Genomic DNA, 15,435 nt, shown 5'->3' with positions numbered 1-15,435 from the left:
ATCTCTTCAGTGTGGAAACAGGCCATTTGGCCCAACAAGTCCACACCAACCCTTCAAAGAGTAACCCACCCAGGCCCATTCCCCTACCCTATTACCCTACATTTCCGCTGACTAACCTACACATCCATGAACACTATGGACAACTTTAGCATGGTCAATTCACCTTATTGCTGCTAATTAGCCCTATCCTTTTAGAACACATCTCTATATGCTTCGAAGATTTTTAGCTTCCCTTTTATGTTGGTTGTCTCCCCTTATGCTGTCTCAGTGTTACTACTATTTATTTTTTCATTTCCCCTCTGTGTTCAAAAATATAATTCTCACTTGTATTATTAACCTGACACCTGTTCTTAGGATGAGTCACTTGACCCAAAGCATTAACTCTGATTTCTCTCCACAGATGCTTTTCCAATAATGTCTGTTTTTGTACCTGTTATATTCCTTCCTTTATCTTGTTCTCTCTCGCACCCCCCATGAAGTTCTGCCTTTGTCTGACCTTTCCCCTCTTCTTCTCTGTGAAAGTTTTGAGACCAGAAGAAAATGTACAGTTTTCTTACTGTACTCAAATGATCTCCTCTTCACAGGCAGCCCATTATTTAAAGATGGTTTTGGCTAGCAGTCTTGGACTCCAGACTTGCGGGGTCAAATGCATTCTTGCTGTTTAGATTCGCTACAGTGTGGAAACAGGACCTTCGGCCCAACCAGTCCACACTGACCCTTCGAAGAGTAACCCACCCAGACCCATTTCCCTCTGACTAATGCACCTAACACTATGGGCAATTTAGCATGGCCAATTCACCTAACCTGCACATCTTTAGACTGTGGGAGGAAACCGGAGCACCCGGAGGAAACCCACGCAGACACTGGGAGTATGTGCAAACTCCACACAGGCAGTCACTCGAGGCTGGAACCGAACCTGGGACCCTGTTGCTGTGTGGCAGTAGTGCTAATCACTAAGCCACCATGCCACCCGTTAAAAGTGAAAGTGACTCTTTACCCATTTGCTCTGGATTTCTTTTTCACTTATGTCACTTCCTCTCTCAGATGCCATGCAATCTTACCAGTTGGATTAAAACGTATTGTTGGAGAAATTTCTCCCAGTCACATTTCAGAAAGTATAACCCCTCTCTTTTATACTACTCTTATTCCATTCTGTAATACAATAAATAAATTCCACCCCCAGGTCATTGTAACTACTCTTACCTTTTGTTCTTCCTTGTAATTTCCTTTATGAATTTGTTCAACAAACAGTTCAGCACAGGAACAAGCCTTTTGGCCCACCAAGACATGATGATTTCCTCAACTAAAAAGCTTTTGCTTCTGTGCTGTCCATATTCCTTTATAGCCTGCCTATTGATACATCTGTCAAGCTACGTCTTCACCTCCCTATCTCTTCTGACATCACATTTCAGCAGTTATCACCTTCTGTGTTTAAAAAAAAATGCATCTCACATCTCCTTTAAACTTTTAACTTTAAACCTCTGTTCCTTAGTCATTTACAGTTCTATTTTGAGAAAAAAGACTCCACTCTCTCCATTAGGAGAAAGTGAGGGCTGCAGATGCTGCAGATCAGAATCGAGAGTGTAGTGCTGGAAAAGCACAGCAGGTCAGGCAGCATCCGAGGACCACGAAAATCGACGTTTCAGGCATAAGCCCTTCCTGCTCAATTCTTCTGCTCCTCAGATGCTACCTAACCTGCTGTGCCTTTATAGCACCACACACTGTTATCCACTCTATCCATGCCTGTCGTAATTTACAAACTTCTGTCAGGTTGCCCCTTCATCCATCGACATTCAAGTGAAAACAAATTGAGTTTGTACAATCTCTGCTCATAGCTAATACCCTCCAAACCAAACGACATGCTGATAAACCGTACCATTTCCAAAACCTTCACATCCATCTGATAATGTGGCAACCAGAACTGTAAGCAATATTCCAAATGTGGCCTAACTAAAATTTTGTACATCTGCAACAAGAATTGCTCATTTTTATGTCCTGACCAATAAAGGTAAGCATGCCATTTGTCTTCTTGACCATGTTATCCACTTGTGTTGCCAGTTTCAGGGAACTATAGACGTGTACGCCTAGATCCCTTGGTACATTGATGACACTAAGGGTTCTGCCATTTACTGTATACTTCTGTCCTGTATTAGATCTCCCAAAATGCATCACCTCACATTTGTCCGGATTAAACTCCATTTGCCATTTCTCCACCAAGCACTCCAGCCTACCTATCTCCTGCTGCATGCTCAGACAACTCTCCTCACTATCCACAGCTTCCCCAATCTTTGTGTTAGAAAATAGAACAGTACAGCACAGTACAGGCCCTTCAGCCCTCGATGTTGTGCTGACCTTTTATCCTATTCTAAGAACAAACTAATCTACATACCCTTAATTTTACTACCATCCATGTACCTATCCAAGAGTCGCTTAAATGTCCCTAATATATCTGACTCTAATACCACTGCTGGCAGTGCATTCCATGCACCCACCACTCTCTGTGTAAAGAACCTACCTCTAACATCGCCCCTAAACCTTCCTCCAATCACCTTAAAATTATGCCCCCTCGTGATAGCTATTTCCTCATGGGAAAACGTCTTTGGCTATTCACTTTATCTGTGCTTATTGTCGTCTTGTACACCTCTATCAAGTCACCTCTCATCCTTCTTCGCTCCAATAAGAAAAGCCCTCGCTCCCTCAATCTTCATTCATAAGACATGCCCTCCAGTCCAGGCAATATCCTGGGAAATCTCTGCATCCTCTCTAAAGCTTCCACATCCTTCCTATAATGAGGCGAACAGAACTGAACATAAGAACGAGGAGCAGGAGTAGGTCATCTGGCCCTTCGAGCCTGTTCCGCCATTCAATGAGATTATGGCTGATCTTTTCGTGGATTCAGCTCCACTTACCTGCGCTCTCATCCTATCCCTTAATTCCTTTATTGTTCAAAAAATATCTATCTTAGCTTTAAAAACATTTACTGAAGTAGCGTCAACTACTTCACTAGGCAGGGAATTCCATAGCTTTACAACCCAGTGGGTGAAGAACACAGTGTTCCAAGTGTGGTCTAACCAGGTCTCTATAGAGCTGCAGCATAACCTCACAGCCTCTTCAACTCAATCCCCTTGCTCATAAAAGCCGGCATACCATGCGCCTTCTTAACAACCTGATCAGCTTTGATGGCATCTTTGAAGGATTATTGGACAAGGACACCAAGATCCCTCTGTTTCTCCACACTGCCGAGAATCTTGCCTTTAACCCTACAATCTGCATTCAAATTCGACTTTCCAAAATGAATCATTTCACACTTTTCCAGGTTGAACTCCATCTGCCACTTAACAGCCCAGTTCTGCATCCTGTCAATATGGGGTGGCATGGTGACTCAGTGGTTAGCACTGTTGCCTTACAGTGACAGGGACTTGGGTTCAGTTCTAGCCTTGGACTGTGTGGAGTTTGCACATTCTCCCACTGTCTGCGTGGGTTTCCTCCGGGTGCTCCGGTTTCCTCCCACAATCCAAAAGATGTGCAAGTCAGGTGAATTGGCTATGCTAAATTGCCCATTGTGTTAGGTGCATTAGTCAGGGGGAAATGGGTCTGGGTGGGTTATTCTTCCGAGGGTCAGTGTGGACTGGTTGGGTCGAAGGGCCTGTTTCCACACTGTAGGGAATCTAATCTAATCTAATATCCAGTTGCAACCTAAAACAGTCCTCCAACACTATCCAGAACTCCACCATCCTTCAAGCCATCGGCAAACATACTAATCCACCCTTGCACTTCCTCATTCAAGTCATTTATAAAAATCACAATGAGCAGAGTTCCCAGGACAGATCCTTTTGGAACACTACTGGTCGCGAAGCTCCAGCCTGAATACCTTCCATCTACCACCCATCCTCTGTCTTCTATGGACCAGTCAATTCTGTATCCAGACAGCCAAATTTCCCTGTTTCCCATGCCTCCTTACTTTATGAATGAGCCTATCACGGGGAACCTTATCAAATGCTTTGCTAAAGTCCACGTACACCACATCCACTGCTCTAACTTTGTCAATGTGTTTTGTCACATCCGCAAAGAATTCAATAAGGCTTGTGAGGTGTGCCTCTCACAAAGCCATGCTGACTGTCTCTAATCAAGCTATGCTTTTCCAAATAATCATAAATCCGGTCTCTCAGAATCCTTTCCACTACTGTCATAAGACTGACTGGTCTGAAATTCCGAGGATTATCCCTATTCCCTATCTTGAACAAGGGAATAACATTTGCCACCCACCAATCATTTTGTACTACTCCAGTGGATAGTGAGGATGCAGAGATCATTGCCAAAAACACAGCAATCTGTTCCCTTGCTTCCTATAGTAACCTTGGGTATATACTGTCTGGTCCAGGGGATTTATCTCTCCTTATGTTTTTCAAACATTTCCCCATATCCTCCTTTCAAAATCAACCCTACAAACCTGATTCCTGAACAGCCAAGCCTCTGTCTGCAATCCTCTTCTAAGCCATGGTGGCTACTCACAGAACCCTCCTCAGTCTTTTTTTATTTCAAAAATATACATTACACATAAAAAAACCTTTATGAGACCTATGTAGTCACTAGAACAGTCTTTGCATATTGAGAACAAACAAGAACCCAAGGTATTTTTTACTTATACAAGACCATATTTACATGCATTTGAGGCACCAGGAGGGTCCTATAACTGAACAGACTTCCATTTAACTTTGGCCAAAAGACAGTGGTCTTTCCCCACTGCACCTTGGCAGCAGCTGCCCCGTGCTTTAGTGCATCCATCAACGTGTAGTCCTGGATCTTGGAATGTGCTAGTCTGCGACTTGCAGTTTAACTCCTTGCCCTGGAAGGCTAATAAGTTTCAGGCACACCAAAGAATGTCTTTCACCAAGTTGATGGTGCAGTCAATGTTCGTCTCAATGTATGTCCCTGAAAACAGTCCACAGAGCACTGAGTCCTGTGTCATAGAGCTGCTCTGTATGAACCTCGACTAAAATTATTGCATCCCTCTCCAGACTTCTTAGTCCTTAGAAAAGGATAAAACTCCCAGAAGCGACAGCTTACTGGGCAAGTTGTATTCAGATCTGTGGGACTTGATTAGCCAGGCTCTGCTGAAGGTGTACAACAGTATGCTTCTGACAAGTAGCATGTGCGAATCCATGAGGAAAGCTATCGTCACCCTCACCTATAAAAGGGGGAGAGAGAGGAAATGAAAAATCAGTGACCAATTTCAGTGCTGAATGCAGATTACCAAATTCTGTCTAAAGTCATCACCAAGTGGGTTTGGCCTGCTCTTGGATCGAGGATTCACCCTGACCAAACCTGTGCTGTACCAGGCAGGACAATCTCTGAATCTCGCGCTCTTCAGGGATATGATAGCCTGTGTACAGGACAGGGCGGGATGGACACCTGCTTCATCATCCTGGATCAGGAGAAGACCTTTGACAGGATATTGCACACGTACGTGTGGGACTGCTCTCCAAAATGGACTTTTGGGGAGGGAATCTGCAATTGCATTCGACTGCTCTACACCAATGTCAGTGCAGTCTCCATCAACAGATGGGAAACAAAGCTTTCCGGTCAGATCCAGAGTCAAGCAGGGCTGCCCACTCTCTCCTGCCTTGTGTGTGTGCTGTATAAAGCCCTTTGCTGAGTCCATGAGGAAGGATGGAAGCCTGAGAGGGATGACTGTTTCAGGCAGCAGCAAACTGCAGGTCAAAGTCTCCCTGTGTATGGACAATGTCGCTGTTTTCTGCTCAGATCTGCTGTCAGTGCACAGACTCATTAGCATCTGCGACCAGTTCAAACTGGCCTTAAGAGCCAATGTAGAGCAAAGCCATGTTCTTTGGGAACTGGGCTGACTGATCCTTTATCCACTTGTGGGTGGCATGGTGGCTCAATGGTTAGCACTGTTGCTTCACAGCGCCAGGGACCCGGGTTCAATTCCTGCCTGGGACAACTGTTTGTGTGGAGTTTGCACATTCTCCCTGTGCCTGCGTAGGTTTCCTCCAGGTGCTCCAGTTTCTTCCACAATCCGAAGATGTGCAGGTTAGGTGAATTGGCCATGCTAAATTGCCCATAGTGTTAGGTGTATTAGTCAGGGGTAAACATAGGGTAGGAGAAGTGTTGTGCGTGGGTTACCCTTTGGAGGGTTTGTGTGGACTAGTTAGGTCAAATGGCCTGCTTCCATACTGTAGGAAATCTAATACACTTCACTGTCAGGGCAGATTACCTTAAGGTGCTGGGAATATGGTTCAGAGGGCCAGAGCATGCACAAAAACTTGGGAGGAGTGCATCGCCAAGTTGAGACAGAAACAGGTTTTGGAAGCACCACTCCCTCTCCACTGCAGGTGAGAAAAAAACTGGTCATCGGTGTGAGGCACACTCTGCTGTACATAGCACATGTCTGGCCCATTCCTCGAACATGTGCCATTGCAGACACCCTAGCCATCTTCCACTTCAGCTGGAGGTCTCAGATGGACTGTGTCGGTAGGGATACCATGTAAAAACTCTGGAAAAGGGGGAAGAACATTCTCAATGCTGCCCTCATCCTGATGCCCATCTTTGTGTGTGTGACTGCATCAAGCTGTATGTAGACCTTTGGTACACAAGCATCAAATGTCACTATGTACTGAGGTTCTATCTTTTCCAGTGATGCAAACGATGGGTCTGGCCTTGGTGCTGCGGAATGCTCCAAGTGATTGGCTTCTTCTATACCATCTGTCTTGTGGAGGAATTTTCCAAGAGAAACACCTTTGATCAGAAGTCTGTCAGGCAGTGGTCAGCATGTAGTGTCCTCGAGAACTTGAGGGAAAAGGAGAGGGTGATCTTGTCAGGTTGTTCCCTGAGCAGACTGTCAATTATTTGTCAAAATGCTTCATTACCAGAACATTCCAAGAAGCACCAATACATTGCTGGACTGGTGGTGAGAAGGGCACTACATGTGAAATTGTTTATGTATGCCCTGACTATCTGTGCCACCAGATGCTGCCCCCAGAGCAGCTTTTGGGGATAGGGAGTGGGGGTAGTGTTTGGTTGTACAGACTGTCACACATCCCCCAGAATCCTCCTCAGTCACTTCTCACCATTGCCCTCTCTTGAGTAGTAGGTAGTAACCTTACTGCAACTAATGACAGCCTACAATTGTTTTTATTCTTCTGGGTGCTGGATGCTGCTCTCTCTCCCACTCATTTCCTGTTCCTTTATAGTTTTGCAACTAATTAGAAACCTATCAATACACGCTGTAGCCTAATGGTACCTCGAACTAGATAAATTTTGGCTTTGACAACTCTTGGGTATATTCTCACTTTCCAGGACTTTAATATTTTAACTCCATATATCTCCAGCTGTTATGCTCTGCTCTCACCTCCTTTCTTCAGCATCATGTGTCTAGGAATATTTGATACTTATTCCTGCTCTTTTCTGGGCTGGTCTTTGTTAATGTGATGTTAACGCCACTGAAGGTGGGCAGAAATTAGTTTCCATTCCTGTTTATTTGTCTGTTTGTCTGTATTTAATGTATCTCAAATTGTTAGACAGGTTCCAATGAAACTTGGTACACAGAATGGCTTTAGCTCAATGGAAATCAGATTTGCTTTTGGTGAGGATGTGGTCCGGATCCTGGAATTTAAAAAAATAATCCATTAACATACGGAGATAAGTTAAGTTCGCTATTTTTTAAAAAGATGTTGTAGGTTGGCGGAATTTGTTAGTTGTCAAACAGTTAGTGGAGTTTTTGGACCAGATGATTAGATCTGGATTGTTCTCGGGCTTCCTTACTGAGATGGAAGCTCTTAATAAGGAGATATCATTTTCAATTACAGTGTGAAGAAGGTATCTCAAAGTAGAATCTTCCATCTGGTTTGACTGACCCCACATAATATTTTACAATTCTCATTCTGCTGCTAGCTGTCTCTCCCAAATCTTTGCATGTGGTTGTTACTCTCCGATATTACTTCTTGGTTCCCACTGCCCTGCCTTCTCCTCAGCAGCACAGGAAAATTGCTCTGCTCAGTGCAGTCCTATCCAGCTTGTAAAAATCCCATCTTCCCACAGAGTCTATCGGCATATCTCAAGAGTCTGAAACCCCCGTTCTCTTCATCTCTCAAGCCGAGCATTAATTTGCTCTATCTTCCTATTTTTATTCTAGTGAACAATGGCATCAGAGCAAGGGACCTTACATAACGCAGCACTTTCCCACTATTGCTTTAGAGGCTCAATCTAACATTGAGTTTCAGTCAGGTGTGAAAGCTGAGTTGTCATTTATGAAGATTCTCATGTTAGAAACTAATGTGGTAAAGGCAGAAAGATAAGTTTGATCCTGTGTTGGTAATGAGGCTTGTTTATTTTTCTTCCAGGAATACATATCGCATGATTGAGCAAGATGATTTTGATATTAACACAAGTTTGCATACAATAGTTCGAGGTGAGGATGAGGCAGCCATGGTTGAATCAGTGGGACTTGCTCTGGTAAAGTTACCAGATGTGCTGAACCGTTTGAAGCCAGACCTCATGATTGTTCATGGAGACAGGTTTGATGCATTGGCAGTCGCCACCTCAGCTGCGTTGATGAATATTCGGATTCTGCACATGGAAGGAGGTGAGGTCAGTGGTACCATCGATGACTCAATCAGACATGCCATCACCAAATTGGCCCATTATCATGTGTGTTGCACTCGGAGTGCTGAGCAGCACCTGATAGCCATGTGTGAAGATCACAATCGAATACTGTTGTCTGGCTGCCCATCTTATGACAAATTGCTCACTGCAGGATCCAAGGATTACATGAGCATTTTGCAGACGTGGCTAAGTGAGTATGACTAGCTGATGTGTCAATTACTTCTGTTTTCCCACCCTGTTATTTAGCTAAGGCTGTAGTGGGCAGAACCAGAAGATCCTGTCTCTGCTACCATTTGTATATGATTAACTCATAGATAATCAATGTTGACTTTTTTTTATAATGCATAAAGTATTCAGTAGTGGTTTGCCTTTGTTATTTGCTCTTTGTTTGCCACGTCAGAAGGAAGAAACTTGCATTTTTAGTTGCTGTTGCTTTCTTACAAAGGCAAATGGTTAATACCTGCAAATACCTGCTAGCCCTTTGCGCAAAAGGATTGAAATATGTCTCCTCGCTTTCCTTGACTTAATTCAATCCACCAACCCTCACTCTTACTTCCCTATTTACCATTGTGCCAGTGGAGGCCATTTGTGTCTTTGAGTCCATACTGGCTCTGCAGGCTGATTCAGTCAGTCCCATTTCACTGCTCAATCCCAAAAGCCCATCTCCCATCCTTTTGAGAGGGCAACAGGCACAGAGGAACCCAAACATCTGTGTGTTCCCCTCCAAGCCACACACCATCGTGACTTTGAGCTATATTGTCATTCTTTTACTGTTCCTTGGACTAATTCCTTGCACTCCTTTGCAGGTGTGTATGGTGTGGTGTGGTGTGGGTGGTGTGTGTGTGGTGGGGTGTGTGGTGTGTGTGAGAGAGAGAGAAAGAGAGAGAGACTAGATGGACTACAGCAGTTCATGTTGGCAGCTTACCATCATGATCTGAAGTCAATTAGAGACGGACAGTGAATGCTGGCCTTGGTAATATATCCACATCCTCACTAAGGGATTGAAATGCTAGTCTGTTTCTTAATTGTTGGATAAGATGTATACAGGCAGTTATATTGTCATCTGTACTGCCATGAGATGATTTTTGTTCTTCACTTGTTCTGGTTTTATAGGCAAAGATGTGAAACCTCGTGAGTACATCGTGGCTTTACAGCATCCTGTTACCACCAACATTAAACATTCCGTTAAAATGTTTGAGCTTACACTTGATGCTCTAATAACATTCAACAAACGCACGTTGATTCTGTTTCCAAACATTGATGCAGGTGAGGAGAGAATGCTTGAGTATGTATGTGATTGAGAACTTGGCAGTTGTGTTTGGAATGATTAGGCAAACTCCTTTGTGATCTGGTTAAAAATAAACTGTTCTAAATTCAGGTTCAAAAGATTAAACTCACATCTATTTGACAAGGTTAATACAGGGTAAGATAACATGATAGAAGATTGACTCTGGACGCATCCATCACTGCCCCCTCTGACCTATCACCTTCACCCTCACCTTCATCCACCGATCACTTTCCCAGCTACATCTGCTTTGTGCAGAGGAATCTGAATGTTCTTATGCATGAATCGCAGTATGCAGTAAATAAGGCAAAAAGGCATTTATTGCTAAAAGAATAGAATATAAAAGTGGAGAGTGTAACTGCACAAGGTATTAGTGAGATCAAACCCTGGGTACTGCGAACTGTTTTGGTCGCCTTGCTTGAATAGGGATATAACCGTATTAGCAGCAATTCAGGGAAGGTCCAGGAGATGAATCCCAGAGATGAGGGGTTTGTTTTAAAAAGTGATATTAAGCAGTTTAGGCGTACACTTTCTGTAGTTTAGAGGATTGAGAGGAGATCCAATTCAGGGAAGAAAGATGCCAAAAATGGGGTTGACCAAGTAGAAAGTATGCTTCCTCATGTTGGACAATCTATAATGAGAGATTATAGTTTTAGGATAAAGGGTATACAGATTTAAACAGAGCTGAGATAAATGACTTCTCTCAAAGGGTTGTGAATCTGTGGAATTCATTACCCCAGAGTGCAGTGGCTGCTGGGACCTTGGGCAAATTTAAGCAGGAGATGGAAAGATTTTTAATTTACTGCTGGGTTGAACATTTTATGGACAGCGGGCAGGAAAGTGGAGTTGAGACTAAGATAAGATGAGATCAACCATGATTTATCAAATGGAGGAACAAATACCCACACCTGCCCCTAGTTCTTAGTGCACTGGCCCCTACCTCGAAGTGGAGAAATTAAAAACAGTCTTAGTTGTTTCAGTCAAATTTTTTTAAAGTTGTAGTTGGCATCAACTTAGGCAGTGCTGAAAATGTGTTGCCCGAAACATAGATTCTCCTGTTCCCTGGATGCTGCCTGACCTGCTGCGCTGTTCCAGCAACACATTTTCAGCTCTGATCTCCAGCATCTGCAGACCTCACTTTCTCCATCAACTTAAGCAGTATCTAGGCTGTCCATTAGCAAATAACTTTGAATGCAGGCAGTACTGACCTTTGGACTGTGTAGGCTGTGTTTGACAGATATCATGTAAGCAACAGAAGTGAGAACGAGATTGAATGTAGAAAGTTCAAATTGTAAATGAGAAAAAGGAATAGGAGCTGCAAAACAAGGGAGAATGAGCAAAGATTAGCAGCTAAAGGGAATCCATAAGTCTTTTAAAAGATTTAAATAGTAAAAGAATGGTGAAAATAGGACCAATTGGGAAGTAAAAAGGTGATTTGCATGTGAGGAGAGGATATAACTCAGGCACTCGATCGACAAAAGATAGATTAGATTAGATTCCCTACAGTGTGGAAACAGGCCCTTTGGCCCAACCTGTCCACACCGACCCGCCGAAGAGTAACCCACCCAGACCCATTTCCCTAACACTATGGGCAATTTAGCTGACCTGCATATCTTTGGATAGTGGGAGGAAACCCACACAGACACGGGGAGAATGTGCAAACTCCACACATACAGTTTCCCGAGGCTGGAATCGAACCTAGAACCTTGGTGCTGTGAGGCAGCAGTGCTAACCACTGAGTTACCGTGCCGCCCCATTAGATTGGTTGGTCGTACTTAAAGATGATTAGACACCAGGACCACATCAGGTGTATTCAAGGTTACTGGAAAACTAAGGATAGAATTTGTGGAGGCACTGCCCGTGATCTTCCAATCTTTTACAGAGTGGTTTGAAAATTGAAAATGATGCATAATTGTTCAAAAAATGTTGTAAAGGATATGCAGAGTAACTACAGGCCAGTCAGTTCAGCATCAGCGATAGGAAAGCATTGAGAATAGATGAACTGTGACAGAATTCACAGCCAAATGGATAATGAAGGAAAGCCAGAATGGATTTGTTAATGAGTCAATTAATTTTTTTTTTTGCTGAGATAAGTTAGGGTTGTTTTGTGTTTGGCATCAACTAGAGCATTGTGTCCTGTTCTGTTCACTGCATTAGAAAAGAGAGAATGTAGAAAGATTTGTAGCAATAGCTGAAGAAAAACATACTTCATTGGGTTGATTGATAAAGTTGGCACTGTTCTGTTTAAAGCAAAGAAGGTTGTGAGGAAATTTGATAAAGATGCTCAAAATCATGATGACACAGAATAAAAAGTGCACTTCCTCATGGACACATTGTGAACTAGGGACATCTAATTGAAATGATTGGCAAAATAACCAGAACAATGTGAAGGAATGGGGAGGCGAAGGCTTAGTGATATTATCTGGACTGTTAATCCAGAGACCCAGGTAATGTTCTGGAAACCCGCGTTTGAATCCTGCCACAGCAGATGGTAGAATTTGAATTTAATAAAAGTCTAGAATTAAAAGTCTAATGATGGCCATGAGTCCATTGTCAATTGTCAGAAAAACCCCATCTGGTTCACTAATGTCCGTTAAGGAAGGATATCTGCCATCCTTACCTGGTCCGGCCTACATGTGGTTGACTCTTAACTGCCCTCTGGGCAATTTGGGATGGGCAATAATTGCTGACCTGGCCAGTGACCCCCTCATCCCATGAATTAATTTTAAAAGTGCTTCTTTTTTTAAGGGGATGACAGTAGCTGAGTTCTTACCAGTTGTGCTTGTCACTCACTATTCTAAGATTCTACAATTGTAAGCTGAAAACTCCCTATTAGCAACATGCTATTTACCTGTTCCCTCTAATGTGCACAACTGTTCTTTGGCATTTCTAGTGAGATTTAATCTTAAATTCACATTTCCATATTCGGGTCCAAGGCTCTCAGGCTTCAGCACATTATTTTTCAATTGTGAAAATTTATGAACTGTTCTCATGATATTTGCATACATTATGTCACTGATGATTAATCCAGCATAGTTATTGCTGTCAGTCTGAACAATGGTCCTTTTGTTTTTGTAAAGCTGTTGTATGCCAGCATGGTTGACAGCATATTGGTAGAATTGTCTGTCTGGCTGGTAACAGCAAAGGTCCTGATGGAGTGACATAGTTGGGAGGATGAATCCTCCTTCCAGAGAGATTGGTGCTGCATAGAGCCGTTGCCATAGTGACATCTCTGTTGGAGGACAAATTGTTGGACAGCTGGGAGACCTAGCAAGCTCCTTTTTAAGCTATAATCCAGAGTCATGTTCCAGTACTCTGAGCTAGCATGACAACTGATCTTACAAAAGAGCAGTTTGAGTTTCCATTGTGGCAAACAGATGTTGGGTCGCTGCTGTTTATACTGGAATGGAAACTGTGATGTTAGTCATCAGACATTACATCATGGCTATGACCACAAATGTTCAAATGGAGTTGGCCAGCAGTAGTTCTTTGCTGGAAAGAATAGGCTTACAGCTCAGTATAGAGTCCTTGGCTGGATTAATGCCGGACTGCATCATGCTTCTTGCAATTTACTGCAGCCTTATGACAGTCTTTAAAGCCACCCATGTTCTTTTGTAGGCTTCTCCATCTGAGGCCTCATCTGATTCCCCTTTCTTTTTAAAAATTAAAATCAAGCCCCAACTGTTGAAGCACGTAAGATAGATATGTGGCAATATAGGACCTAAGTATTGCTTAAATAAAACCTCATTATATCAAAGTTTGTCTTTTAACCTAGCTCTCATCAGGGCAATTCTCAAGAATCAAAGGACAGCGCTGGAAAAGCACAGCAGGTCAAGCAGCATCCGAGGAGCAAGAGAGTCGATGTTTCGGGCATAAGCCCTTCATCAGCCTTTCATAAACCTTCATTCCTGACGAAGGGCTTACGCCTGAAATGCTGACTCTCCTGCTCTATGGATGCTGCCTGACCGGCTGTGCTTCTCCAGCGCCACACTTTCCGACTCTGACTGGTCAGCATCTGCAGTCCTCACTTCCTCCCAATTCTCAAGGATGCCAGTGTGAAGAGGAATAGTATTTTAATACTGTATGATAACAGCATGCTGATTGGTTGGAAAGTGGACTCGGGGGGGAGGGGGGGGGGGGTGTTGCCATAGAGACCCTGTGACTAAGATGATGATCGACAATTAACTTCCAAGCTTTGATTCAATTTAAACCAGGACAGGTTGCCTCTGATTAGTCAAAGCATTGTTGTTAGGAATGTCTGTCACCTATTTTATTAAAACAATTGAACAGGTGGGAAGTGTAAAATGTTGTTTGCATAGCCCAGGGAAATGTGTGTTGATATCTATACCTATATATAGTTTCCAGTGCATATAAGTTCTCCACACTGCATTATTCAGCACATATTGACCAATCATAATCACACCTAGCGTTGTTCACTTTGTTTTGAGCTTTATAAGGACAAGGTGTTTAGTCTCAGTCAGTACCTTGCCTGTTGCAAACAGCAGAAGGGATGTCGTATTTGATATGATCTGCTGGGACTGAAATTCATTTACCACATTATTCATTTGTGCGATGGGCAGAATGTTTTTTTGCTTGCCAACAGGATCCTGTTAGTTGCAAACAAGACTTGTGCTGCTGCTGCATAGCAGCAGGAACAGTTGTCTTCACCATTTACTCAAAAGTTTGAACTAGATGTGATCTATATGAACTTCAGTAAGGCGTTCGACAAGGTTCCCCATGGGAGACTGGTTAGCAAGTTTAGATCTCACAGAATAAAGGGAGAACTAGCCATTTGGATACAGAACTGGCTCAAAGGTGGAAGACAGAGGGTGGTGGTGGAGGGTTGTTTTTCAGACTGGAGACCTGTGACCAGTGGAGTGCCACAAGGATCGGTGCTGGGTCCTTTACTTTTTGTCATTTACATAAATGATTTGGATGCAAGCATAAGAGGTACAGTTCGTAAGTTTGCAGATGACACCAAAATTGGAGGCATAGTGGACAGCGAAGAGGGTTACCTCAGATTACAACATGATCAGATGGGCATATGGGCCGAGAAGTGGCAGATGGAGTTTAATTCAGATAAATGCGAGGTGCTGCATTTTGGGAAAGCAAATCTTAGCAGGACTTGTATACTTAATGGTAAGGTCCTAGGGAGTGTTGCTGAACAAAGAGAGCTTGGAGTGCAGGTTCATAGTTCCTTGAAACTAGAGTCGCAGGTTGATAGGATAGTGAAGAATGCGTTTGGTATGCTTTCCTTTATCGGTTAGAGTATTGAGTACAGGAGTTGGGAGATCATGTTGCGGCTGTACAGGACATTGGTTAGGCCACTGTTGGAATATTGCGTGCAATTCTGGTCTCCTTCCTATTGGAGTTGTGAAACTTGAAAGGGTACATGAATATTGCAGCACTGATGAAAGAGTTTGTGCGAAGATTTGTAGCTCGGGTGCTCGTTGTGGTTCTGTTCGCCGAGCTGGAAGTTTTTATTGCAAACGTTTCGTCCCCTGGCTAGGCGACATCATCAGTGCTTG

General features: G+C 43.3%; 1 protein-coding gene across 1 annotated transcript in view; it reads left to right on the top strand.

The window, feature by feature from the left end:
- Positions 1-8,360: 8,360 nt before the first annotated feature.
- gne (glucosamine (UDP-N-acetyl)-2-epimerase/N-acetylmannosamine kinase) overlaps positions 8,361-15,435 on the top strand; it is a 51,743-nt gene continuing 44,668 nt past the window's right edge. Inside the window, exons 1-2 of the mRNA XM_043674541.1 lie at positions 8,361-8,812; positions 9,736-9,888. Coding sequence (XP_043530476.1) covers positions 8,374-8,812; positions 9,736-9,888 — 592 coding nt within the window. The 5' untranslated portion in view covers positions 8,361-8,373. The remainder of the gene's footprint in view (positions 8,813-9,735; positions 9,889-15,435) is intronic.

The sequence above is a fragment of the Chiloscyllium plagiosum genome, chromosome 32, assembly GCF_004010195.1.
Source record: "Chiloscyllium plagiosum isolate BGI_BamShark_2017 chromosome 32, ASM401019v2, whole genome shotgun sequence".
Classification (NCBI taxonomy): Eukaryota; Metazoa; Chordata; class Chondrichthyes; order Orectolobiformes; family Hemiscylliidae; genus Chiloscyllium; species Chiloscyllium plagiosum.
This window is presented reverse-complemented; position numbering and strand designations above follow the sequence as displayed.